The sequence below is a fragment of the Labrus bergylta genome, chromosome 22, assembly GCF_963930695.1.
Source record: "Labrus bergylta chromosome 22, fLabBer1.1, whole genome shotgun sequence".
In the NCBI taxonomy this organism is placed as follows: domain Eukaryota; kingdom Metazoa; phylum Chordata; class Actinopteri; order Labriformes; family Labridae; genus Labrus; species Labrus bergylta.
Window position 1 is genome coordinate 12,996,937 of NC_089216.1, and position 24,364 is coordinate 13,021,300.

General features: G+C 40.3%; 1 protein-coding gene across 5 annotated transcripts in view; it reads left to right on the forward strand.

Moving 5' to 3' along the window:
* Window positions 1-3,433: 3,433 nt before the first annotated feature.
* rell1 (RELT like 1) overlaps window positions 3,434-24,364 on the forward strand; it is a 28,143-nt gene continuing 7,212 nt past the window's right edge. For 2 of the 5 annotated variants that reach the window (XR_010665022.1, XR_010665021.1), the window contains exons 1-4: window positions 3,434-3,652; window positions 13,253-13,423; window positions 17,699-17,770; window positions 20,949-21,006. Coding sequence is in view for 3 of the 5 variants with exons in the window: in XM_065950570.1 (XP_065806642.1) it covers window positions 3,628-3,652; window positions 13,253-13,423; window positions 17,699-17,770; window positions 20,949-21,006 (326 nt within the window). In the remaining 2 variants the exon portion in view is untranslated. The remainder of the gene's footprint in view (window positions 3,653-13,252; window positions 13,424-17,698; window positions 17,771-20,948; window positions 21,007-24,364) is intronic. The other 3 variants (XM_065950570.1, XM_020629132.3, XM_065950571.1) reach the window with 3 other exon arrangements.

Genomic DNA, 24,364 nt, shown 5'->3' on the forward strand with positions numbered 1-24,364 from the left:
GTTTACACGCAGGGTTACACGTGCCTGTGTATGGGCTACCAAGTAATGTTGGAACAGACACCCTCATTGGACAGGACGGGATGTTGTCCACGCCCTAACACGGCCGAGCGCGTTCTGATTGGCCGAGAGAGGCGGGGCTAAATGCACGGGGCTCCGCGGTCACGTTGAGTAGTGTCTGGTCCTGAGTTCTTTTTCAAATGTACTAGAACAGAGGAGGGCGTAGCCTGTGTCCACACTTGTTGTGGCATATTCTGATTTACCGTCGTAAGTGTAATAGCATCGCAATGATATTTAGTGTGGAATAGCTGCGGTTTATCAGTATATTGTAGGCTCTTTTTTTTTGCTTAGTTCCACTTTCAGTTCTTTCACTACATTTTTTTTTTAGCAGGAGTACCCTTATTAATGCAGACAATAATTCAGACATTATGCTCTATGTCAGAATAAGAACAACATTCATGATACCACGATAGATGTGTACGTTTTTAACTCAAAGTACACTATGTCACTATACTTTTACCGAAACAAGTAAGCATTTTATGCAATTTTAATCATGATCAAAATGAAACTCATATGACTAACAAAAAAACAACAACACATGCTTGTTTTATTCTACTGTCATGACATGTATTTATTAAAATACCTCTGTTTCTGCTTATTGTAATCATCATACTCAGCAAGAGAAGAGTAGTGTTCGTAGGAGAGTTGTCCTATAACATAATTATAAAAATGTATTCTTAACCCTTGAATTGAAAAAATGAAAACTTTAGACATTTCTGAACTAACTTATCTGCTATTTTTTTCAGAATAATTAGCTGACTGTTATCTTTTGTTTGAATTTTAATGTCTCCCCTTGATCAACTTTTAAAGACTGTGGACTTAAAATAAGAAATTATACGATTCCGAGCTGGATTGGATTCTGTCTTTATTTCTTTTTTTTTTTTAAATTGCTGTTCTTTGCTTATTTATGTGCTATTTTTATCATGCAAACTATTTTTTAAACAACCGTGAGTTTAGTTGAAAACTTAAAATCACAAGCTAATGCATTTTATACACAATGAAAAAGACAAGTATGCACATAATCTCCATCAGTTTTTTTCATTGGCAATAAAAATGCTCTTTTTTTGTCGACTCATCTCATGAGCCATGGACAGCAATCATCGCATGCCTATTTCTGCTGCGCGTTTATCTCGTACCTACGGCAGCGAGAGTCCCATGCATGCACAGTTCAACGTGCTCTCAGTACGGTGACGTCACCTGATGTTCTTCCCCTCTCTGAAGACACGCGGCAGACGGGGTGGTTGTTCAGTCCCAGTAAACAGTGCAGATGTAGGGCACATGCCTGTGAGAACATTGGTATTATTACCATAATAACACAGTTGTCTATATTTAAAGTAGATTAATTGTGCCTGAATACACCTAAATAGCAACAAAGAAGGGTTTAAAGTTTCAAAAATGCAAAATAGCCCAGTATCGATTAAAATAAAGGAACATGTTTGTTTTTGAGGTGATTTGGCAAACCGTATGTGGTTGTAATTATAATAAAATGAACAATAAATAACATTTATAACACACTGATGTGAACTTGATAAAAAAAACGCCCAAATCTATTTTAAGTACAAGTGCAAGTAAAAGGAAGACATACATTTCCAAGAAGCCAGTCGTGTTGTTTATAAAATTAACTTGTGCCAACTAGTTTTTAATAGTCTAAACTCTTCCTTGTTGAAATGTTCTACTTTCTTCTTCAGTCACTGGTTTACTTGGTCACGCTGCCATTGGTTGGTTTGCACTTGGCTTGTATGAGCTTCTTTGTTGGAAAAAATAAAAAAAAAAGCTGTGAAAAAAACCACAACAGATTTTTGTTCAGCTGTGGAGTTTGAGAATACTGACCCTTAATGATTGTGCTGTACACAAGGAAACATGCACACACAGCACGTCCTGTCTGGTTGTTTTGGAAAGCCCTTGCTCATTATCTTTGCATTAATGATTAAATTGTCAGATTTATATTGCTGCTGCTTTAAAAATGTGTTTCCATCTGACTGGTTGGATATGAGCTTGGATTTGCAGCATTTCATTGGCTGAGCGGTGCTCAGCCGTCTGGCCAATAGTTTGGTGTGTGTGTTTGGCAGCAGCTACAGGCAGGTGCTTGTGTCCAAATCTTGTGCAGATAAGAACATTTTACTGCATTGACTTGTTTACCAGTTTATTGTGCTTTCAATTTCAATGTGTCACCACAGTTGGCAAATTCTACACTCACTAATTGTAATGTGTCGACGTGAAGATACATTTGATGTCAAGCTTTAGAGGAAATTGTTGTATTTAACATGTTAGCAGTTAAATGTTACAGCAGCCAAATGTTCTGTCTTTAAGAAAGCCCTGAACAGTGCCTACTTTGGGTGCATGAAGTTATAAATACATTTGCTTGATCAAATGTGCACATGGGAGTGAATAGTCAGTGTGGGGAATGTGGACGTGCAGATTTAAATGTTAGTAATCTCAAATATGTCCACTAGATGGTAGCATTTCTCGGCATTCTTAACACTCACTAACATGACTGAAGAAGAAGATATCCTTAACTACCCCACGAGTGTATACAATTTACATCAATTACAGACACACCATAGACTGTATAGTCTAAGACTAGTCTATCACATAGACTGTACAGTCTATGGTGTACTCTGTAATTGAGATATGTTACACATAGCCGTGGGCTGAAATACACACGCATGCACAAACCAGATCCCATGGACAGTGGCAATTCTAGAGTCTGTTGGGGCCCTATAGGCAAAATTTAATTCGGGGGCCCTACCACCAGCCTTCAACAGCGCAATGAGAGTGAATGCAGTCAGATGGGGCCCCCTTAGGGAGGTTTTCTACTGCCATTGCAAAATTTGCACATTTTGGGTTGCTGCTTTGGTTCAAAGTTTGTAAGCACTCTGGGGGCCCCCACATGGTCTTGGGCCCCCAAGCAGTTGCCTGCCTTGCTTATTGACCAGCAGCAGCGCCCCTGCCTATGGACACACACTAATGGAGAGATGAGTGAGGGGCTGCACATGGAAGAGCAGCCGATGCTTATTTTGTGTTTATTGTTTGTATTTAATGGTGGACGTTTGTAGAGAGCACAGTTCACCGAAGTAAAATTCCTTGTGTGTGTCAGCATACATGATGATGCTGATTCTGATTCTGATATGAATGCTTCTTGGACCCCTGCCCATATTTTTTTCTTTTCTTTTTCCAGATTTTATTCTTCTAACAGGAGAAGTGTGAGCTAGTGTGTCTAATGTAGTGTTGTTCGGTGAAAGGTTGATCTATATTAAATCAGGGTGCAGCGCTGTAAATGTGGGCTTTTCTGTCTAACGTTGTCGAAACGGCCTTTTTTTTTTTTTGTAAAGCCGAACGCGGAAGTCGCTGTCAGTGCACCATCTCTTTTCATCTTCCTGATCGTGCTACCGCGACTCCCGCCGGAGGGAGGTAGGTACCACTTTAAGGACAGGGCGTATCCACTTCTGAAGAATTAGGAAATGCGATGATGTTTGTAAGGAGAAGTCCCTCCTTTGCTTTAGTTTGACACTTTGACCGTCTCCGGTAAGACACGCCAACCCCCGGAACCAACTACGGTCCTGTCCGTCAATGGCTAATTCAACAACCGTCGCTCGTAAGTTTTCTTTTTCTTCTAAACATCTTGTGGAGTGGAAACGAAACGTGTGTTGCAGGCGCTGCAAAGTCAAACTCGTTCACATTTTGTCTGCGGCCACCTCCTCGGAAAAGTCTGTTTGAAACGACCACAGTTCATCATCTTAAGTCTGTAACCACGAACACAAGCTGAGCACAAAGAAAGTGGAGGAAACCCTTCAAAACGAGGAGTAGAAAATACATGTTGAACATCTGTAAGAAGAGAAATACAGTAACATGTGATGAAAACTTCCACTGTTTAGCCAAGTCTATGCATTATTTAAAAGTAGACACTTTTAACACTAATTACAAAAGCCATTAATGATTAGTTATTCTGTGTTAATCAATTCTGTTATCTTTGTAATTTAATTAAATATCAGCTTAGGTATTGATCTTAATCCTGTCAATTATTAAGACATACACTTCAAATACAAATTAAGCCTTCTTAATAATGCAACTGGCATACTTTCTAATTCCTCAGTTGCTGAAAAAGTGTCCTAACTTTTTTGTACAAGTTTCATTGTTTAAAGTTACACTGTAATGTACATATTTGGATACAGTTGGGCTGGTGTACTGAGACTGTAATTCATGGTCAGTTTGTCAGATGCATGAAGCATACATGACAGAATTTGATGGCAGTGTTAGTCAGTCTGTCTGCTTGACGATCCCATTTTGGTGGAAATGACAGCAATAGAAGTAAATCAGAAGCTTGATCCAAAGGCAGCTGGACTGGTCTGCCTTTGGGGAAGCTTTGGCTCAGTTGGTTGAGTCGGTCATCTAAAGCTCCTGCGGCCACATGTCCGATGTGTGCTTGGGCAAGACGCTTAATCCCAATTTGCTTCCGCTGCTTGGTCGGCAGCGTATGAATGGGATTAGTTACTTCGGATGGACACTTTCCATAACAACCCCTGTTATCAGTGTGTGAATGGGTAGGTGTGACATGCGGTGTAAGTAGTAGTCAGGAAACTAGAAAAGCGGTTCAACAAGCTCAAGTCCATTTTCCATTTATCTTTGGATCAAACTTGGATTATACCATGACCTGGATGACCGAGATCCAAACAGAGACAACAATAAAAGTAATTCAACAGACTAAACTTCAGGAACTAAATCAAAAAAAAAATGTAATTACAACACTCAGCATATCTTAAAACATTTCAAACTGCATCAATATTGTATGGTAATTGATTTTGTACCATTCTGCCTCTGAGGATTCCAACCAACATTTTAATGCTAAATGTCTCCCAGACGGCCGTGCATATATTGAAACACTGTGAGGTCCTTTCATGTGTGAAAGAAGAGTGCTGCAGTGTGTCTCTCTGCTTCAATGAATGCTTGATTCAGTGCGCTATTTTAGTGTACGCTGATGATGCTTGGGTTTTTCTTCGTAACCTTTCAAAACACTGGGCCTGGTTCCATTTTCCACCAAGAGTCCAGAGGAGTCTGTGGCGTGCAAAAGGCCAAGGACGAGTCCTCGTGTCTATTTTATTAGAGCATACATGCAGCAGATTCACTTGGTAGAATCTTGATGAGCATATAGTTGTGTCTCTAAATAGTTCACTCGATGCAGCATGCATGTCAAGATCTTGACACTTCATTTACAGTTTCAGGAGCTTCTTTTCAGTTTTCCATTTCTACAAAGTTCTATTTGCAGCACTATGAAAAAATGTAAACAACGGGCTTCAGCTTCGCTCTTTAAACGTGGCGCCAACGCTACTATTGCCTTTTATTGGGGGAGATTATTTACCCAAAACTACACTTTTACCTGGGTGCATTTGGCACATAGTTCTTCAAAAAGACTATAGTTCTGGGGGATAGTTCCTCCGGTCGAAACAAGCCCTATTGTGATCCAGCCCAGTGGTTTCCAACCCTGTTGTAAGTCGTAAAAATACTCCTGTTGGACAGGAAGTTTAACTTTCCCTTTTCTTGTAGTTTCTGGATAATTTACCTCCACAGGCCTATAAATGTACCCTATAGCCATTTTCACTTATGCACTCCTGAAAATATCTAGATCATTTCGGGGGGGGGGGTCTCCTACGGTAAGACATGATATAAACAAACAAACGACGCAGAAGTAGTGGTCTTAAGCAACAGAGTCTATAACAATATTTACAATTCTACAATTCACTTTGCAGACGCTTTTATGAAAAGCGACGTACACCAGAGAGTAAGTACAAAACTAATCCATTCATACGCTGCCACTGAAGCAGCGGTGGTGGTGCCTCTATATCGATGCTACGTGTAGCTAAATGGAAATACACTATCAACAAAAGGGCGGAGAAGAACATACTGATGAACAGAATACGTAATGCATCCGTTGAAGTACGTGCACAGTCGCATGCATACAGTCTGTGCACTGACTCCAGTCACAGGATATAAATGTCACTCCCCACTCCCATAGGTCTCGAGGTGAATTCCCCGGAGAATATCCTGCTGCGTTCTCACATCAGCTCACTCGGACGTAGTAGTTGGAACTTTTTTCATTTCATGTTTTCTTAACCATATTTCATTGTAGTCTTCCATAGAAGACATTTAAAACAGTGCAGCGAATCATTTTTCCAAGACACATACTTCCAGTTGAGTTCAACAGTTATTGCTCCAGATCACTCAGGTATTGATGAGGTTACATAAAAGATGAAGTCCATTACTCACATGTTGCTACATTATTGAAACTGACGCAGTATGGAAGATCCTTTATTGCTGTGTCTCGGGGTCATTATAAGCAGCTATTCTTGCCTCACATGTAGAGAGAGGAGAAACTGTGTCATGATTAATGAAATAGGTGATTTCAAAACTAATAGGAACATTGCTTCTAAGTGAAATAATTCCTTGACAAAATAACAGCAAGATAAAACAGACTTTCATTTTGACACAGATGTTGTTATTTAAATATTGCAGCTCTTGTTTCTGGATTATTTGTTGGACTCTCTGCGCTCCTAAAGGGCACAGCGTTGGCTCATTCTTCTGGCAAAATTAGTTTCTGCTCTGTGATCATAAAGCAGAATGAGAATGCGGTTAAGCAACACAACAAGTGCACACTTGCTAACTTGCAGAGCTGTATAAAGACAGAGGTACTCCTGTACCTCATAGCAACTGAAGCAGTGCCCGAGAGAGGTTTCATCTCCACTTATGTAAGAGCTCATTCGGCTGCTAAATGGATATTTGGTAGGGGGTTGAAATAGCAGAGCTGCTGTTGCTTGAACGTGGTGAGTTTGTGTCTCAGATTTGCTTCCTCAGCTGCTCATGATTCTATGATTATGGGGAAACGGGTGAACCACAGACGGCCTTTTAACCTTTTGAGCTGCAGGCTACACATTCCTACCCTGATGTGTTGCCGTCATACAATATTTTGTGTTTGTCGCCTCTTCTTGCATATTCTTGACTGACCGCTATGTGTTCATTTTTTTTACTGATTCACACATTGTAAATAATTCGATTTTTTTTGTCAATCCTGAGTACCAATGAAATGAATCAAAAAGGAGAATAGAAAATGACATGTTTCCTGGCTGTCCTCTATATTCAGTTTACTAAAAACAAAAACATCACATTCATGACATTTGGAGCCTCTGCAGCCAAACTATTCCACACTAAGAAAGACTGTAGGTGTGAAAAACTTGATGTTGTTTTCTAATACACAATTGTTATTCCTCTGAACATTACAAACCAAATAAGTTTGAATAGAAATAAAGCACAAACGCTAAGTGTAGTGTAGGCCTTTTTTTTCTACATTTATTAGTTTTCAGTAGAGTACATGTCATTCCTTTTAAATGTGACCAAACCCCAGTATGTTCATGACTTTATGTACACATTAGAGCCCGTTCCTTTTTAAAGAGACAAAAAAAGTGACAGTCACAATAATCTGATTTGTTATGTTAAGTATGAGCTTAGGTACCACTGCAGGATTTACTCTAGCTTTGGCTAAAACTATTAGACATTCAAACATCTTCTAATTTTCCTCATAGGAGTTTAGACTGAAGGACCATGAAGGGTAAATTGTTCTTATGTGGGCTGCATTGTTTGAACAATGTTTCGTTTAAGCCTTGTTGGTTTAGGTTACCATATTAGGAAACATTCACACTTATAATGAACATCTAGCTGTTCTGATGTCATACATGGGAGGGAAAAAATCTACAGAAAGGTCAGGACAATTTCATTCAGGAACAGCATGTGAATGTTGAAATGGAAAGTAGGGCTGGATAAATGATCACATTTTTATCACTGATTCGATGAGAGTATTTTCAATAAATGCGAAAGTCTGCAATTTATAGCTGTGAATTAAGATTTCAGTCATCCAGGTCATGGTCAGTTCCAGGCTTGATTCAAAGGAAACTGGACTTGGTTGAAGATCTTGAAGATGTTTTACCTCTCCTCTGAAAGGCTTCTTTAGTTCTGAACTAACTAGTAGATGGATGTTGGTCCAACCCAAGGACTAAACTCCCAGGCATAAGCAAAGCAATGTTGTCAATGCTATCCAATGCAACAAGGAATGCAGGGATTTATACATTGGGGAGACTAAACAACCACTACACAAAGGCATGGCACAGGATTGGAGAGCCGGCTCTTCAGGACAGAATTCTGCTGTCCACTTACATCTGAAGGACAAAGGACACTCTACTGAAGATGACAACTTGCATATCCCAGCCAGGGAAGACCATTTGTTCAAAAAGGGGTGTTAAAGAAGCCATCTATGTTAAGGTGGAAAAACCATCCCTTAACCGAGGTCTTTCACCAACCTATAATGCTGTTTTGATTTTTCTACCAAAACAGCTGAAGCCCCAGTCCCACCATGGAACATGGGAGCCCAACGTTCCACAGCGTTAACAAATGTAGATGAAACAAGGTCAACGACTCAGATAACCACTCTCATGTGAGTCATCCTTGACTCCACAGAGGCTTACATTTCTAGCTCCGTCCACCAGTTAGTTTAGAACTGAAGAAACCTTTCGGAGGAAAGGTGAAAGATCTTCAACCAAGTCCAGTCGCCTTTGGATCAAGCCTCGAATATTGCACAATGTTATCGTGCAAGGCATGTTTTTCTAATATCATGTAGGCCTAATGTTTAGAAACTCAGTGTTCAGTAGCTTTTCACTGAAAAACACTCTCTATCTTGGATCCTCCATTGAGTTTGGGATTGTTAAACATTTTGGTGTCTTTTGTGTTCTAAAGATTTATGCCCAGATAGACATTGTTGTACAAAGGAACGGCGAAGTTATTGACTCGCCAAACAGTGGTGAACATAAAGAAGTGGAACGGTTCCCACATCCTCTCTCTGCTTCCTAATACGAGTTTGAAGAAAGTAATGTGATTACAAATAGAGAAGGATCCGATTACCAACTGAATGTAGCTGTCAGTTAAAGACAAAAAGCTAAACGTCATGCAGCCAGAACTGATATCCCTCTATGAAGGATTTAGCAAAGATGTGATTCTGAAAGTTTGAAACGATCTGGAAAGAAAGACATAATCATCATTTAAAGACATAATGTGATTTCCAGTGTGTGCTGTCTTTTGCTGATATCAGCAGGGAGAAGCATCCTCTTTTCTGACATCCCCTTCGACACTGTTGTGTTGTCATGGAATCTGATATAGTTGCAGGAACACAAAGTTTAAGATTTGAGTATTCAAATGGACCTAAGCAGTTTTCAGTGGATATGCCTTTAATAATGGCGAACGTATTTCTACCATAAGTAGATGAAAAGACGAGCAGAGGTCCAAAAATGGGGGATTAAGACAAAAAACAAATCTTGGAATAAGTTATGACCAGAAACTTGCTGTGTTTTGTTCTTCAGTTATTTTCCATCACAGATCAATCTCCCTGGTATGTTTTTTCCAGAGATCCATTTCACATCATTCCCTGAGAGCGTCCATGTTAGAGGAGTGACATTAATAAACTTCATACACACACAACTCACGGAGTAAATCCCCATAAAGAACAGCAGGAAATTAAACTACTCTAACAGTAATGCTGACCTATTCTGCCCGGCCTTGGCTCCAATGGATGCTTCAGCTGAAAGATTTGACAGTGCAGACAGAAACACTTTGGCAGGTACTGCTATGGGAAAACCTCTCTCGAGTGTTAGTCGTGATGTTGAGGTGTTTGGCCAAGAGCCAATCACCTTTGTCCATTGTTGACCTGCTACAATACTGAGGACAGCTGCAGTGTAAGACTTGATATGTTCTCCTGTGGGGGTAGCTGAGGGCAATTTGACCTAGAAAGTATCTTGTCTGACCTGAAATCTGATAATCCAGAGAATCATGAATCATGCAACCTTGTCTTTACCACAGGATGTTATGTACACTTTGCATATATTTCTTGCGCCCAGGATAAGTTTTCATAAGCCCTTTTCACACATGCGCTGCACTGTTGAATATTTTCTTTGCTCTTGGATATGTTTTGGTATTGTCTTGGTGGGCTTTTTTCATTCTGACCTGCAGCCTGCTAAAATGTTTCACTAAAAATGTAAAATGTATATTCTGTGCCAATATTTTTTCCCACCCCAACGACATCGGGTCGGTTGTGAAAAGCAATTCCTTGGAAATGTTCATGGCCCTGATGTGCTGAAATTACACAAAACTGGCTGGAGTTCATGTATGAATGGGGCTATGAACTTTTAATAAATGACTTTCTTATCTTCTACAGTTTAGTTTAGCTTCTACAATCTTTAGCTGACTTTTTCTTCATACATTTTGCAACACTGTCACAACATAACCAACAACATAAAAAATTACTTTTTGTTAAAGGGACTATTTGCTGATTTTGAAACTCATTTCCTGTGTTAGGTTGGAAGTGGTAACACGGCCTGCAGATGTTCTAAATGTCTCTGTCGTGCAGATTGACATTTTCCAGCACTATAGCACGATCAATTGAGGTTTCATTTGTCCAAAAGAAACCACAAGCTATTGCCATACCTCTTTAAGGGATGTGTACTTTGGCACATCAGCAAAAATGTGACACGAACCAATGTCAGTATCTGATGTGTATTTGTTGTGCCAAATCAATTTAATGCAGGCATCTAGAACATCTGACTACTGATACAGAGAAGAGGTTTTTATTGGGCAGATGAAGTCCTCTGTTGAGCAAGGTAGGGGTTAGTGCCCTTTGTGATGTCATGAAGGGAAAATCTCCAAACGGTCTGTTTGAGCACACATTTTCTGAAAAGTGGAGCAGGCAAAAGACGGAGCGAGTGGACTTTCTCATAATTGGAGGATTTGTTGACGGACTAGAGACACATATTAGTGTTTGAAAAACATGACATTTGACCTTTAAATGAAAAAAAGTAATGCTGGGATTATCTGATAGAAGAGGACAACTTTGCAGGATTGGAATAGATTTTAACTTTCACTTACTGTTTCAAAATTCATCACCCAGCCCTATTTATATCCTCACACAGCTGTGGCACAAAGTCTCTATGCAAAGTCATGACCAAAGCCTTAAAGTTGCTTTTTATTCGTATGGAAATAAGATTCAGACAACCTGTGATGTGCCTCAGATATTATTCTGAAAACGTTTATCACCAAGAGGTAAATGACTCCTCTCTGAAATCCTCCTCAAGGACTCTTTATAATCCAGAATCTTTTTTGGCCATATCTCTAATTTGCTGGTTTGACGATAAAGAGAGGCATGATGGGAATGTGCCAGTGTGTTGGTCTCTACATGCACCCAGCAGCAGTCGTTCACAGGATGGTCAGCAGGCAGACAATGCTCTCTATCAGCGTGTTTTCAGTCTGGTGCACCAGAGGACCGGGACAATGAGAGAGCACAGATCTGCCTGTATACATCAAGAGGCACATGTTAGGTATGCAGACACATAAACACGGAGGGGTGGTAGGCAGGAACATGTGATTGGACATGTGTGAGACTCTGTTTAAACTGTTATCAGTCTGTCTCTGAATATATTTGCGTGTGTGTGTGTCTTACACACATACAGTCACACACTGATGTGAACAGGAGAACAGACAAAAGCTCCGTTGTGTGTCGGGCTGGAATGTCTCACGTGGTGCTCAAACAGCAGAGCCAGGGGAGTTCTCCCCTGTGACTGAGCACAGGTCACAGTCCGCCCTTTGACCGTCGACCTTATCAGTCTCAAGAAGACGGGTCGAAAATGTAATGTGATTTAATGTAATGACTATTTAAAGTATTGTTTCATTCACTTTATTTAGTCAAAAAAACAACTTAATTTTCCTCTTAAAAGTGAAGATTCTTCTTCCATTCTTTGTCATTTAGGATGACAAAAATGATAAAATGAACGCCTTGAATTTAGGACAGTTGGTTGGACAAAACAAGAGATCTGAGAAGATGTGATGACTGTTACTTTGAGCTGTACCCTTAAAATAACAAATATTATCTGTGGTGCTGGGAATCTTTGGGTGTCTCACGATTCGATTCAGAGTCTATACACGATTTAAAACGATTCTGGATGGATTCATTGATCCATGTATTCAAAGTCTATTTTTGAATTAGTACATACTTCAGGATCTACTCCAGTCATCTGTGAGACTGGCTGAATTTATTGTTGCTCTATTTGGCATTCTACTGAGTTAAAGAGCTAGCCTTAGCACTTAGCAGGGAGTGACTGATTATTAGCCCCCCCCCCCCCAAAAAAAAAATTTTTTTTTTGGAAGTTATGATTTAAAATCTTAGGAGAAGAATCTCGATAAATTGTTTTTTTCCCCCACCTCTAATTATTTGGCTCTTCAAATGAGGAATCCTGGCTCAGTAGTAGAGTTCGTCTTTCAAACGGAAGGTCAGGGTTTGACCCCGAGCTCCTGCAGCCACATGTCCGATGTGTCCTAAAGTGAGACACTTAACCCCAAGTTGCTCCCACTGCTTCGTCAGCGACGTATGAATGGGATTAGCTACTTCTGATGGACTTTTAATACAACATCCATCAGACGAAACATTCAATATATTGACCAATATTTTATATGAAGATATTTACTATAAAGAAAAAGAGCTCAGACCTTGAAATGTGTCTGAACTAGTTTGAGTTAGTAATGAGGATCAGCATGCCGAGCTACATCTAGCACCCTTCCCAACAAGTGTTGTGGCACCCTGATGGGTCTAAAGTCCGGTCTGTGGGTGGGTGGGCAGATGGGAGTGGGAGTTGTAAAGTAAATGGTGTACTTGCTCTTTTTTTTTTCCATCATCAGACAAAAAAGATAACCATGCTACCAGTAAGCAGCCTTTAATGAACAACTTCTGTACGATCCTTAATCCATGTTTTACTTTGTGATCACCTTGCCTCTTCACTCTCAGCTTCTGAGATTAAATAAACTGTTGAGGAGGGAGGGAGGGGTGGGGTGGGGTGGGGTGGGTGGGGGGGGGGCACCTTGTGTTGATTCAAGCAGTTAGAGGACAGAGACAGCAGCAGACTTGATTGATCCAGGAAGGGAAAATGAAATCTCAGTCATGTTGCAGCTGATGCGATTTAAATCCCCTCAGCTGCTCAGCGAGGGTATCCGGTTGCATTCAAGGGCATTCAAAACATCCAGCGTTTTTTTTTTTCTTTCTTTTTTTTCTTTTCAGTAATAATCAAATGAATCGTGTGTTTTTTTTTTTTTTTGTTCATTCCAGCGGGTGGGCCAACAGCAAAAGGCAGCAACCACCCAGACTACACCGCGTTCGTCCTGCTCCCCGTTTTCTTCCTGCTGGGCCTGCTCGGCGTGGTCATCTGCCACGTGTTGAAGAGGAAGGGATACCGCTGCACCACTGAGGCCCACGATGGGGAGGAGGAAGAGAAAGACCTGGAGCTGGGAGGAGGTGAGGACATCAGAAGGGAGCAGGAGACTCTTCGGTGTTGAAATGCGATCTGACATGGCAGACGTGTTAAGTGTTAAGACGGTGTGTCATTGTGTTGGACACCATTACAACCGGCTTAATGCGCTTATTGCATCTATGGACTCATCTATGTGAGCCATCCGTCATCCATACACAGAACACACCCACGATTGTTGCTCTACACGTTTTGTTTTGAGCAGATGGAAAAGAGATTAGAGAACATAAAGGAAGGAAATGACAAGAGGTTGATGAAAGAGAAGTTACATTTTGCTTGTAATAACAGCAACAACAATTAGAACCTTTTATAAAGTGCTTTTACAAGGGCTGCAAATCAACAAATAAATACAATCAAAGGCAAAAATAAGATAAAAAAACAAAGCAATAAAGGCTGCACATAGGTCCGATGTCATGATGAGGGTTTAGACATATTTTCACTTCTGCATTGGCTCCATTTTTCAACCCCGGAGGTTGCCGCTTGACTTTATCGCAGATATTAATAGATTTATTCACTTGTCAAATATCGTTTCATTTGAGCTTCCTTGTAGTTGGTAGCAGTTCTCTTTCTGGCTGTCACCAGCAGAGTATATGGATTACAAACAAGCATTATCACTCTCCAGAGTGTCAAACGGTGATGAACGTACATGCACTTTCCTGTTGAGTGACCATCTTGTCTTTCATGGTAAATCTCGTGTTTGATCCGCATTCGAACGATCGACACAATAAATGTGTATATTTATATCTACGTCTACAGACTGAAATTAGATAATAGAAAAATATCGGCCATATATCGGTGTAAGATTTTTTTTCCCCCCCCTCCCTAATATTGGCATCGGCCCCAAAATTCTCATATCGGTCTGGCCCTAGAAAACACATCATCGAGCAGTGTCTTTTTTCTGAACAATCGTGCTCTCCAGGATGTGTTTGAAAACCCTGAACTCAGCTAGCATAGCACGTTCTAGTTCCCCTGTCACCTTGTCAATGTGTCATTGGTTGTGATAAAGGTCTGTGGTTTACCCAAGCTACAGATAGCTCAATGTGCCAGTTCTCTCAAGTCTAAGCCAATAGCAGCATAGCTAGGAGCTGGTCCATTCCTGCGGCACTATAAACAAATAGATGTGAGGCTATGCATAACATTGGTCAATATTTCAAGAAAGCGGTGAAGTGCAAAAATGAAACAAGGGTAGATAGCTGGCTTCACCTGATTGTGTCAACATGGCGTGAAATCTTTTTTTTTAACCTACAATAAATCCAGACTTTTGCAAGTTTGCTAACATTCAGATTACGGTAACGATGAAATTGCCAATAAATAGGTAGCTCTATCAAGGATCCAAATGTCCTCAACATGTCTCTAGCTTTGCTTTTTACAGCAGCACACGATTTGAAACAATTCCAATCAAATTAAACATTAACTGGAGATCAGTATCTGACCTAACTCTCGTCACTCAACCCCACGGTGTGTGCTGTTACGTTTCACTAAATGGAAAACACACGCAGAGGAAGGGAGAAGTTGTTTTCCAAATAACTCTCGTCATGTGATAGTGAATCTCAAGGTCAGCCATCGCACTTCTGCGTTCCCACCTGCCCTCCAACAGCAACAGTCATGAACTAAATTCCTGGACTTAATGAATTTGCTGGATGCCAGGTACTGAAGGAGCTGAGTGATGTGAGTTAAAAAAAACCAGTTTGATTCCAAATGGCACCTTGCTTTGTGGGGCACAGTCACATGGAGGTTAAGTGGAAACAGGGTCCATCCTAATTTTAAGCAACAACGACCACTTTTTATTTTACAACTAAATACTCACCATTACCTCTTTCAGGACAAATAAATTCAGATGCATGATTTTCAGAGTAAAATATTTCAATGCTATGAATTCAGTGGTGTTTAAATTTCAATATTCAATTCAGTGGCTGTTAAAATTCTAATAATTATGTCTCTTATTTGCTTCCAAGCTGCACACAAGTTAAGCGATTTTATTCTTCCTTAAACAAAAAGTAAAACATGCGTATGCAAGAAACAGAAACAGAATCTCTGAGAAAAACAAAAAACAAAACTGCGACTCAACAAGACGATGCTAATGATATGCTAAGTTGTGGTTATTTCAAACTAATCCATTGAACAGTGTCTGTCTTTTTAAGGAGTGGAGGCCCGATGGAAACCGGAAGTTTCTCACTCACATCACTCATGCTGTGACTCAACCCCTGCCGTGTTATGTAATATAAATCCTCCAGTTTCATTCCCCTTGGCTCGCAATGATAAACTGACGTCGACTTCTTTTGGTTGTGAATCCTCTTCTGTGAGGATTTTTGTTTTATGCATTAGAGCAGAGGGAGAGTGAAGAAGGGAGGCGGTTGAAGCATAGTTAGTAAGAGTCCATTTTCGCCTATGGTGACCAAAGCCCCTCCATTACATCCAACCCTTTTATCAACCCAAGTTGTAAAGTTCAGCAGGTTTTGGAAAATTACGGACGTAAATCTGGTTTCTCTCTGCCAGGCAGCACAATAGCCACGAGTGCTCTGGGGTTTTTCCCCCGCTGTCTCAGTCAACAGGGCCCAACCCTTTCTCTCTCATACAGGAAACAAAAGAGCAGGGGAAAAAAAAAAAAAAACTAAAACATGGCTTGTGTATTCTTGTGAGCTCACTCATTCAGTCGATCCATGCTCCTCTTGTTTCCGAGAGATCAGGTTTCCTCTTTTCTTTCTCTGTCTGCTTCTGTCACTGACTTTCATACACTGTGAGCAGCTCACTCTCATAGAACACCGTGTAAAGACAGCCAGAGCACCTGGTAAATTCATCAGTAGAGACAAGAGATTGGAGGGTCTAGAGGAAGCTGTAGGAAGTGCCTCTCAGGTGTGTGTTTTGGTGTAAGAGGGTCATTTTCTATAGAGCACAGTCTTGAAGCATCTTTTCATGGACCTGTGCACATATTGATCATACGAGGTTCTGACTAAGAAACAACCTCCGGTCTTAAAAAATGAAGTCAATGTGGAAGTGCAAAATCCTGCGGTTTTGTCGAGTGTGGCTCCAGGAACCCTGGAAGTCACATACACAAAACAATCATAAAAGCAGTTTTTACAGCTTGAATAAACATGTTTACAGCCTGGGACAAAAAATGAAATAAGTCTGGTTTGTTATTGTCCTCATGGGCACATACTGTGCAGGGGGACGTATTACTATAGTCAATGTCGAAAGTGTTACTCTTAAAGGAGCACTATGTAGATTTGGTAGGCAAATTTTAAAATTGGAGAAGTAAAACAATTCTATGCTTTATTTTCTGAACTAAATGCACATCTTGTACTCAAAGGAAAAAATGGGTCCCTGGAACACTGACTGGAAATTAAAAAGCTACGAGGAGAATTGCCATTTCACTGTTACAGGCCCACCACCATAACTTCTCGCGTAGCATTTCATCTTCAAACAGTGTTCCAGCGACCAAATTCTCCTCCAAGGACAGTTTGTGTACAGAGTTATGAACATAGAAGCAGAATCTGTACACTTCTCCAACTTTCAAATTTCTCTTCTAAAACTCCATAGTGCACCTTTAATGTTTCAAACACAGAGATGTACTAATTAACTGCTTTTACACTGTCTGAGACAAACTGTGCGCTGAAGCCTCTTTCAGCTCTTCAGTTTTGGATGCTTTGTTGACCACTCTGACTTCCTCAGGTCTGTTGTGTCCAGCGGTTAGAGGAAGTTATTTTTAATGGGTGAAAAAGCCCATTTTACACCAGCTTCCCAGTGCAAGAGCAGAAAACAGACACAATTGGCAGCTAGCTGATGAACTTTGGTAGAATATAACAGATAAAGACATGCACACAGTGCTTACAGGAAAGGGAATATTAGCACCCCCCAGTGGCCAAAAATATCATGATTGCAACTTTAGGCCCTCAAAACCAAAAATGATTTTTTAATATTATTTCAACATCAAGAACAATTACTACTCTATTACTTTTAGAGAGAAGAGAGATAGAGAGAGGACATGCAGGAAAAGGAGCCACAGGTCGAATATGAACCTGAGCCGCCCACTGGGCCGTGGTCTAAGCCTCTGTATATGGGGCGCACGCTACCAGTGTTATTATGCTTCTTTTTTTGTTTTTGAAGATTCATTTTTGGGCCTTTTTTATGCTTTTTATTGTAGAGATACGACAGTGGATAGAGACCGACATCAGAGAGAGAGAGACTTTCTCTTTCGGATCTCTTATCAAATCTTCTTCATAATGTCATCAGTCTAAATGAAAGTATGTCCGTTTGTCTCACAGACCTTAACAACACTTACAGTGACAACGACGACACGGTGGGACAGATCGTTCACTACATCATGAAGAATGAAGGTAAGCGTCCATCGCTTGGCATCGAACCAAAATCACACGACAAAATCAGAGCTTTTGTCACCTTTTTCTTAATAAGCTACCCGTTACAAGGAGCAATCCTGTTTCTGCATCTTTTATTCATTTTTAAAAATATTATTATGTCTTTATTTGCTTGAGATCCATTTCCACAAAATTCTCACAAACCCTCTTGGATCCAGAGGATTTCCTTCATTTAGGCCGTGTAGTATCCCTCTTTCTAAAGAAGTCATTGATGCTGGAACTCTTCAACAGGTTCATTGTTCAGGTGTGTGTGTGTGTGAGAGAGAGAGAGAGAAAGTGAAACAGGAATCAGAAGTTCAACTTCAGGACAAACCTCAGAGAATTGAATGACTTTAACAGATGACTGCAGATTTACACTACGATGATGACATCATGGTTTTCCACAGAATGGATCTTCATTAGATTACTGGGAAGGGAAATAATAACCCCCTCTTAGCTGGATCATGGTGGCATATTCAGAATAAATCTCAACACTTTCCTGACACACCGTGTTAATGTGCAACAAGAGAGATACAGATCAAAATGAGTTTAGTGTCTAATAAAGCTAATATAGGATGAAAACAAACACTTTATATGACAGAGTAGATCTACAGGAGAAATAAATAAAGAGAGGAGGAAGAGTTTTTGACATGATGCACTTCAAGATCAAAGTGGAAATGTTAAGAATAAATTCAGAATGCAGAGGGAAAAGTGAAATGATTAATACAATTGAAATACAATTTTGAGAACCACGTTGCTAATCCATTCATACACATTCATGCCCTGCTGATGAAGCAGTGGGAGCAACTTGGGGTTAAGTGTCTTGCCAAAGGACACATCGGACATGTGGCTACAGGAGCTGGGGATCAAACCCCAAACGACAGACTTTACTACTGAGCCACTGCCACCCCTATGTCATGTCTGACCCTCAATCCCCCTCCAAAGTACATCACAACGTTTCTCTCAGTTAAAAATAAAACTAGTTTTTATCAGGCTGTTTATAATATTTTGATTAATGTGACTTTAATTTCTAAGTACAAAAAGTTGTCTTGGATATTTTAATGATTAAAAAAAGAAATTGCAGTTTCCAGAGATTTAAATTCATTATATATTGATTTAATATCACGCAGGTTTGATGTTGAGTTGCATTTCAGTCTTGACAACAGATTTTTTTTTTTTACACATGGGAGGGATTTATAACGACTTGAGTTCTGTTCATAGTACAAAGTCCAAAGGTACAAAGTCCTGATTCATGATGGCAGGAATTTATAGACTGAACATGTTTTTAATTAACTTGAATAATTCATCCAAAAGAAAAGAAAGAAGACAACAAGATGTCGAAGAAGATAAAGGAGGGAGACAGTCGTTCTGTAGAAGATTATCAGCTCTATCAGCAGAACTATCAGCGCTTACTGCTCTCACGTCAGCTGTTTAGGAAAAATGTTCATCTTATTCATTTTAAGAGGTTTAAGGACAAACAAACCGCGGCACAGTGGACTCAGTTTGTGACAACCAGAGTTTGTCTTGTTTGACTCCAGCCCTCATCCCCTGCTGAAAGCCCCCCCCTCTCCTTCTCTAATTTAATTTAACTTTTCAGTTTGAATATTAATCGAAGCTGTGTATGTAGGGAAACATCAATCAATACAATTACATTTTTAAAAATTACAGGAAATAATCGCCTCAAAATGATGTCATTCTAATTCTTAAACTACTTTTTTTAAACATTATGGCATCACTATAGCAACATGTCGTCATGGGTTTTCCATCCTGCTATTCCATTGGACTGTTTGTCATTTTTTTTGTTTCTCCGTAGAAGTTCTGTCCGAACGGCCTCAATGAGAATTCATTATTAAGAATGAAATCTCTCCCCCTCCCTCTACATCCTATTCATAACTTTAGTAGTCGTTTCAGTTAAATCTTTATATATAGAGTTGTCAACAAGGTTAACTCCTCTCTGTATAATATCAGGTACATTAAGACAGTTTATTATTACAAAGTTGTTAAAGGGAAAAAAAGCACAGCAGTTCTTTTAAAGTAAAGAGTTAATGTGTGAACTGACTCGTGTTAACTTCACGTAGCATCTATGTTTGGAGCCTTGGAGTCCCTTAAATCATGACTCACCCTCACAGGGTCTGATGAGTCGACGTGGCTCTGGATTGCTACTTTAAAAATAAACAGTCGTATAGGAAAATGACTGTGTCAGCTCGGCAGCCTCTCAGAAGATTTATTCCTACAATACTCAACCAAGAACAAAATGTACACACACTTTACAAACTGGCTTCTTTAAAAACTCTTCCTCTGTTTTGATGGAAATAAGTTTGTATGTCACATGAACTGATGAGTGCATTTTACACGTCCAGCAGCAGCAGATTGTGTTTGAATGAAGACACAATCAGAGTGGGAGTAGTAGACTGCCATCTACAGATCGTTTCTGAGTGAAGGTCGTCACAGAGCTGACTCTGTCATGTGTCATTTCTCAGTGTCTGTGTTTTAAACTCTAGAGGAGCTAATTACTTCATCGAAACCCAATGGATTTATTTTTATTTTTTTATCATGAAATGACTAAAGCAAAAGGAGGTTCATTAAACTTTTGGACTTAAAAATAGCAGTTCTTCTGGGTTGTCTTGTCCACCCTTGTGGTGCCTGATGTTGATATGAGGATGACAGAATTAGACAGATATTTTTTCCATATTTGGATCAATCTTTAGAATGAGACTTCTACACGTCTTTTCTTTTTTCCCCTGAAGGTCTGCACTGCCTCCTTTATCTGCTGCGCCCTCATGTGCAAGTCAGTGAGTGCATCACGGTTAAACCTTAGGGAAATCTGTCTCTTTGTATAAATCTTGACTTCATCTACCCCGTGCAAAAAACATGACCTTTACATTTTCTGAGTCATACTCCGAGGTCCTTTTTGCTCCCAAATGTTTGGTTTTTTTCCTGCTTTGAAATCGTCCTCTGAGGTTGTTGTGTGCATGTGACGTGCCGTCTAATTGTGTTAAGAGTTAATCCGTTGTCGCTATCCTTCAATAAGCGCTCTGCTTTTGAAGTCGCTGAAGCGTTGCCGTCGCTAATTCCTAACCCTTCTTTTATCTCTCCCTCCTTCTGCTCCTTTCTTTTATCAGTAGACGTCTTTAACTTTCTTTCTCTCTCTCATTTTCAGCAAACTCCGACGCCCTGAAAGCCATGATTCATGAAAACAGCATCGACTCCACTGATGGGTAAGTGTCCCTCTCTCAACCAGCAGATGGCAGCATAATCCTTCATGGAAGCTTGTTGGAGTCACTACAGGCCGAGACGAGAGTTATCCAGAGCAGGAGATGAGCATTGAAGGCATTTAGGCCACAGTTCTCCTCTGATACGTCTCCTGATTGGCAGGTTTGATTGAGAGCAAGCAGCTGGGGACATTCATCAGTGTACTAAGGTATTAAGGCATTTCAAATTCATTCAAACAAAACCTTAAACATCAAAGAGAAGAAAAAAATAAAAGCAGCTAAAACAGAAGCTAAAATATTAAGAGTAATATACAAAACAACAACAGTGCACAGTTATAGTTAAATAAATTGAAAGGCAGCTGTCAACATGTGAGTCTCAGAGAGTTTCAGCAGACCTGCAGTTTTCTGGGAGTTTGTTCCAGATATTCAGAGCATAGAAACTGTTTGGTTCTGAACCCCGGTGGACAGAAAGCAGACCTATTTTAGATTGAACGAGAGCGTTCTGGATGGATCATCGTTAATCAGAAGGTCACTAATGCAACGGTTCTCAAACTTTTCACAATGAGTTCCACCTCAGAAAAAAAAATTGGCGTTCCGAGTACCACCATAATGAACAACACTGACTTACAATAGCGCAGGGCTTTTTAACTAAATATCCAGTTTACACAGTTTTATTCCTGACTGTGGAAGCACTGTGGCCTGGGCTCATTCTCTCTGCCTCTCCAAAAATCTGAACTTGTTGTAACTTGAGTCTTTTTCCTTACTCTTTTGGGTCGTTTGTTGCTAACGGGTGCAGAAACCTCCCCTGGCACTGCTAACGTCACCACTTGCCCTCGTGCTGAGTTCACTGTCATCCATGTCACTTTCTGCTGTGCTGCTCGACAGTTTCATTTCCCCTTTGGAGCTAAAAATGCTATGTTTTTGAACCGTCGTTATTGCTTCCTCTGCTTGCCATCACAGCTTTGCTTGTCAAGGATTTGATTTGTACATCTTTATTTATAAAAAAAATGAATAAATCAGAGACTCCACAAGAGGGAGCCCGTACCCTGGTCTGAGGCTTAAACCATTCAGTGCAGTATTTTACAATCTGTTCTCTGGCAGACTGGGAGCCGGTGTAAAGACCTCAGAGCTGGAAGCATTTGGAGCTTAGATGTTGTGTTTCCTTATTGATGGCTTAGGCAGAAGAATGTGAATGTAACTGTGACTGTAATTAAAAAGGGGAATGAACTAACAAATTAGTTCTACTGAATTACCCTTCTCTGAAATCTACTTAAAAATAACATTTCATCAATCTCTATTTATTACATCCAACAATACATTTTCCTCATTCTACTTATAACTGTCAGGAAGGGGTGGAGTGGGACGCAGCTGCTGATCCAGGGGTATCTCAAAGTTATCCCAGAAGGATAATCACAATAGCGATAGATTGGAAAGGGGGAAAAAACAATGAAACTGTATAGAGCCACAACAGACTTCCTAACCTAAATAATGCACCGAAAATGATTAACTAAACCACTAAGCAGCTGACTCAAAACCAAAATTGTCCAGGAGACCCAGAAAACATGAAACAAAAAGCAACAGCTGCCATGGAGACATTTGATAACACAAAAGGTCTGAGTTGCAACGAAACTATCCAGCACCCCAAGTTATACCTTGGGAGACCGGTAATAGAAATCTAAAACACAAAGTTCTTAGTTAATGAGTCAACACAGAGCACTAGAGACTCAGAGTATATAAAAGCTCCACACACACCTGTCAATCAGGTACACACACCTGATTGCTGTGAGTTGATTCTCACAATTCTCACTGAGCAGAGCAGAATTCTCACCTTTTCTATTCTACAATATAGAACAAAGCATTGGTTTATTTCCGTATCTGACACGTGAAAACTTCTGGAAATATTACTGAAATACCTGTTAGCTTTAGCGTACTCTACCGCACGGTGTTATCTATATTACTGAATAATCTTTATATTAAAACCCTTTTGATGCTATTTAGGATTTTTAGTCCTGTATGTAAAGTTAATGAATCAGTTAGAGACAGAAAATTAACCAACTCATGGAGCTAACAATAGCTTAGTTGGCTGGTTTGCGAGCTAATGCTGAGTCATCATTTTGGAGGTTATCTTACCACAAAATTAGCTACCAAATTTGTTTAAACAGAATGTACTACTTGTTGTTTTTGTGTTGGTGTAAGTGAAGACATTTTAAGAGGAAATAGCAACTACTACTTAGCGAACTGTAAACAGCTAACTTTAGCTAGCATGAAATCTGTAGCCCTTAAAATTGATTGAAGTGTTTTTTTTATTTATTCGCACTTACGCAAACACATTTCTAATCTTTCTTCATTAAAACAACCCTCCATCCTAACAACAGGAGCCAGTGGTACAAGCTAAGATTAGCCGTCCTCACTGGACTCTGGTAGATCAAAGGACAGGGAGTCGGGTAGATGGACAGATTGGAGGAGGAGATGCTCGTGACAGAAGAGGAGTGTGAGCAAATTGAGTTAGCGCCGTATGCTTTCCCCCTTCTCTCTTTCTCTCCTCCTGTCATCTTTGTTTTAGTGTCTCCGACGTATTGTTCTGGGAGGAAAAAAAGGGGGAGACAAAGAAGGAAGAATGTTCACCTTTTGTTGGGAGGAAACTGTGGATAAATGGAAGGAGTGTACTAAAGATTAGCTTTTGAGGTTTTCTGCTCAGTCACACTGCGAACGCACACACTTCCCTCGGTCACTTTCATGTGTTTAGTTTCCTCAGTTCTGTGTCCAAATCTTTTTTTTTGCCCACATATTTCTCCCCGGATTCCCTTCACTTTTTTGTTTTGCTCATTTAGTTGCTCTGTAGTATTCCCTCTTCCTTTCTTTCTCTCTCCCTCTCTCTTTCCAGCCAGGCTGGGCAGTCTGCCAGTGGATCACTTAGAGAAGGTGGAGTAAGGGGGGAGACGGGTATCAGCGGGGGTAATTTATGGGAGACTTAAAGGGGCGAGACAGACAGGGAGAAGGAAAATAAAGAAAGAGAGGGAGGGATGGAGGCAAAAAAAAGAGAGACGGATGGAGAGAGTGACTGTAGTGTGGCCAGGCCTCGCTATCTCTCCCTCCAGATTTGGTACTTAACTCGCCTCAGTGCTGCTCTCCACGTCAGTACTCCAGCCTCCACCTCTCCGCTTCTCCTCTCTCATCCCTCTGTCCTTCAGTCCCCTTCCTCTTTGTCCACAAGATGCTCTGTTACATCACTTCATCTCCCCTTTGCCATGTCTGTTTCCCCCCCCTGTCGTTTCTGCTCATGTTTGAAACCCTGCTGCGGAAACCTCACACTGTACATGAGGAAAATACATTTTAATCCAGAGTCTTAGGGTCTTAATCTGAT